Source organism: Adiantum capillus-veneris, chromosome 11, assembly GCF_014529385.1.
Source record: "Adiantum capillus-veneris isolate H3 chromosome 11, ASM1452938v2, whole genome shotgun sequence".
NCBI lineage: Eukaryota > Viridiplantae > Streptophyta > Polypodiopsida > Polypodiales > Pteridaceae > Adiantum > Adiantum capillus-veneris.
In genome coordinates this window covers 15,246,892-15,250,693 of record NC_140941.1, presented here as the reverse complement: position 1 = coordinate 15,250,693, position 3,802 = coordinate 15,246,892, and the positions used below count along the sequence as shown (strand labels likewise).

The 3,802-nt window shown below is 46.6% G+C and overlaps 1 protein-coding gene across 1 annotated transcript; it reads right to left on the bottom strand.

Annotated features, from left to right (window-relative positions):
* Nucleotides 1–2,701: 2,701 nt before the first annotated feature.
* LOC147446919 (uncharacterized) lies at nt 2,702–3,561 on the bottom strand. Its single transcript, XM_086524210.1, has one exon. The coding sequence runs from the start codon at nt 3,511–3,513 to the stop codon at nt 3,115–3,117; it is 399 nt and encodes a 132-aa protein (XP_086380336.1). The 5' UTR covers nt 3,514–3,561; the 3' UTR covers nt 2,702–3,114.
* Nucleotides 3,562–3,802: the final 241 nt, after the last annotated feature.

The window sequence follows — 3,802 nt, the reverse complement described above, 5'->3', positions numbered from 1 at the left end:
GCTTACTTTCAGGATATCTGACACCACAACGAAACATGTTTTTTATCCTAGGAATAATAGGGAAATGCCGCAACACTTTAGTTGGCACTGTCTCGCCAACTGCATCTTGTTTGTAGCGCATTGCTCCGCACTTAGGACACGAGAGACAATCTGCGAATTCATTGCGAAAAAGAATGCAATCATTTGGACATGCATGAATCTTGTTGTAGTCCAAGCCAACTGAGGTCAGAAGTTGCTTTGCGTCTGGCCTGGAGGGGGGCATTTCATTGCCAGCCGGGAGAAGTTGCTCCCGCAATAACCTGTTTAAGCCACATTAAATTAAAAAGCTCTCCGAGCACATCACCGTTGCAATCGGAAAATCTCTTTTGTAAATTACGTACCTAAACAAAGCAGTGATGCTTGCATCTGACCACCCGTACATTGACTGAAGATTCAAAAACGCCAGACAAGTACGAAGCACAGATATTTTGGCGCCTTCATAGATTGGTTGACGTGCCAACTTCCTCAACATGTCTTCAGGAGATAAGCGCACGGCTTCTGGTGCTGCTTCGTTCGCGTTCTCCTCGCTTGTCTGGAAGAAGGCATCCAGCATCTTCTCCATGCCGTCGTCTTCTGTCTGTAAGCCCTTTTCTGCTTCCATCCGTGGCTCTATATTGGTCGGACCTTCACACATAATCTTTTTTCTGTCTTTCTCAGATGTAGGTGCTATGTCGCGGAAATCAATGCCCGTTCCGTAGGAGTCGTATTGCAGATTCTGTACGGTTTCTCTAGCAAACTCTCCGTACTTGTGCACATGCTCATTACATATCCTACGCTTGCGTAGGATTTGATACTTGTAGAGCGTGCACGAGCATGCAATCTTTTCCTCCATGTTAGTTGATGACGTTGCCATCTACAATGATTATGAATGTTGTTTTAATATATATATATATATATATATATATGTACTCCTCACAATGTAAACTACCTCGCATTCTCTAGTCATGCCCAATCTCTGTACACCTCGGTCTAGAGGTGTACGGAGATCAGGACCACCGGGTCAAAATCTCGTCTTTATTGGTCAAATCCTATATGGGTAGACACATACGTGCACTCCCACGTGTACATGGCAATGCATGTAGCACGCAAAACCCCTTTGCCTCTTTTAGTTCCATAGTTTCTTCTCTGTCTACGTACCCTATCTCTCGTTCTTTCTCTCTCGATCTCACTCGCTATCTCTCTTTCTCTCTCTATTTCCCTATTTTCCTAGCTCTCTGCCATAACTCATGGAACTCCATCTCTCTCTCTCTCTCTCTCTCTCTCTCTCTCTCTCTCTCTCTCTCTCTCTCTCCTTCCCTATCTCTCTCTAATGATCGAACGAGCGACTGATCGAGGGAGATCTAGACGCCCACGACTGCGGAGGACTACACAACATCGACAGAGGCTGCATCAGAGGATCTAGCTAGGTCACTTTGGCTCGACATGCACAATGCCCGGTCAGAGTACTGACCATGGAGGATATCTACCTATCCCAACTAGCTCGTTTAGCCGTTTAGTCCACACCCAGCAGTTTAGGATTCCATAATATTTTATTTTGTCATCTTCTTACTCTGACTTTGTATCAAATCCATCACATTGTAACTTTCTTGTCTCATGTCTCATAGGTCACTTTGGCCTTTCGAAAACGTTAATATAACATTTCATTTCATTTCTCTCTTTAATTTTCATTTCCTAAGCATACATTAATTCTCTCTTTCTCTCTCTCTCTCTCTCTCTCTCTCTCTCTCCTACACACACACCTCTCTCTCTCTCTCTCTCTTTCCTACACACACACACCGCTCTCTCTCTCTCTCTCTCTCTCTCTATTTCCTACACACACACACACACCTCTCTCTCTTTCCTACACACACACAGACACACACACCTCTCTCTCTCTCTCTCTCTCTCTCTCTACCTCTACCTCTACTCTCTACCTCTACCTCTACCTCTACATCGTGTGTGTGTGTGTAGGAGAGAGAGAGAGAGAGAGAGAGAGAGAGAGAGAGAGGGGTTGGGGAGGGTGGAGATGGACATAATACCTGCGCAGCAGGTTTCGACCAAGATCTGAGCAGGCGAAGATGGCCCCTGTGCGCGGGTTTCGCTTTTTTTTTCTCCCAAATTTTTTGGCGTCGCTATACGCGTTGCTATACCCGTCGCAATACGCGTGGCAAATAAAGCCTTTCCACGCATATATCGACGCACACTGCGACGTGTATAGCGACGCGTAGCGACGCACGCTAATGACGTCGATATACACGTGGATAAGCATGGCCGTCGATATAGACGCGTCGATATCTTCATTTAGTGTTGTAGTGGGCTTTTGGAAGCAGATCGTGGTGACAAGTAGGTAGCATGGGGGACCGAGTTTTGCAGAGCCGCAAGAGTAGACCGAGTCACCAAGCCAATGTGTGGATCGAGCATGAGAGAGAGAGAGAGAGGTTGTGTCTGAGCGCAAACACGAAGAGGAGGAAAGAGGGAGAGAGGCGCATAGCAATGAGGTGGTTGCACAGGTGAGAGGTTGCGCAGGGCTGTGTACAGGGCGTAATGGCGACGTTGCGCAAGGCTGTGTACTAGACAACCCGGGTGTCACGGCGGCGATAGCAAGGTTTGCCATTTGTCTTAGAAACAAAGGATTCCTTGGGCATCTTTGGAACTAATTAATTAATGAAAGTGAAGTTAAATATTGCGACACAAAATAACTTTATTTACTGCCAAGTGACGAGCATTTTGACACAGTGGCATGTGAAAGATTATTACAAGGAAAGGATTTGTGTAATGTAAATTGGATCAAAGTGGTGAGAAATGAGAAGAGACATAAGGATTAGTGATTATTACAAGGAAAGGAATAGTGTAATGTAAATTGGATCAAAGTGGTGAGAAATGAGAAGAGACATAAGGCAACGATAGGTGAATAGGAGCTCCATGTACCTATAGGCTAGCCACACTTGTGCTTAGTGAATATGCCTTATGGAAGGAAGCACCACGTCCTGAGTTCAAAACTGTTTTCGAGGGTCTCTCTCTCTCTCTCTCTCTCTCTCTCTCACACACACACACACACACACACGCGCACAGACTCGAGAGGGAGAGCAACAAAAATCAGCGTTCTGCATCAAAGCCCATACGAACTCTGCGAATGAAAGCCTCTACTCTTCTATGGAGCTCCTCCACGTCGTCAACGTCATCCACAATTCCATCACTGGCTGGGTCGCCGGCTCTTACTCCCTGCTGCTCTTCATGTAGCTGTAGCCCTACTTTCGAGTCACCACTTGGTTTGAAGCCCATCGTTGCATCGGCCTCCCCTGGTTTGTGAGCAGAGCTGCTGGACAACGGATGCGGCCGATGCACGGTATTGCCTTGGCAGAAAATGCCGGCTTTGAGACAGACGATGAGGAGGAGGATCATAAGCAGGAGAAGGATGTACAGGCGCGGTGGATCGGCACATACCGACGAAGATCCGTAAAGAAGGTATTGTAATGGGCATGACCAAAAAGCCATGGTGAAACAAACAGCAGCGAATTTCCAATAAGAACCAGGCCTAGGTAGTGCTTCATGAGGAACAATGAAGATGCTTTTGGGGCTGGGTTTTTTGTATCTTCAGCTTTCAAAGAAGTAGTCAAGGCTCAAGGTCAAGCGACTTTTGTCCATTGCTTTCAAATCAAAAGAGGGTTCTGATGCAGTCAAGAAAAGGACTGTTTGAACTAAAAATGAACTACATTGCTTCAGTCAGAATCGGTAGCCGTGTTAGAGCCGGGTCGCGCCCAGGAGGAGTGGGGGGAGCAGGGGG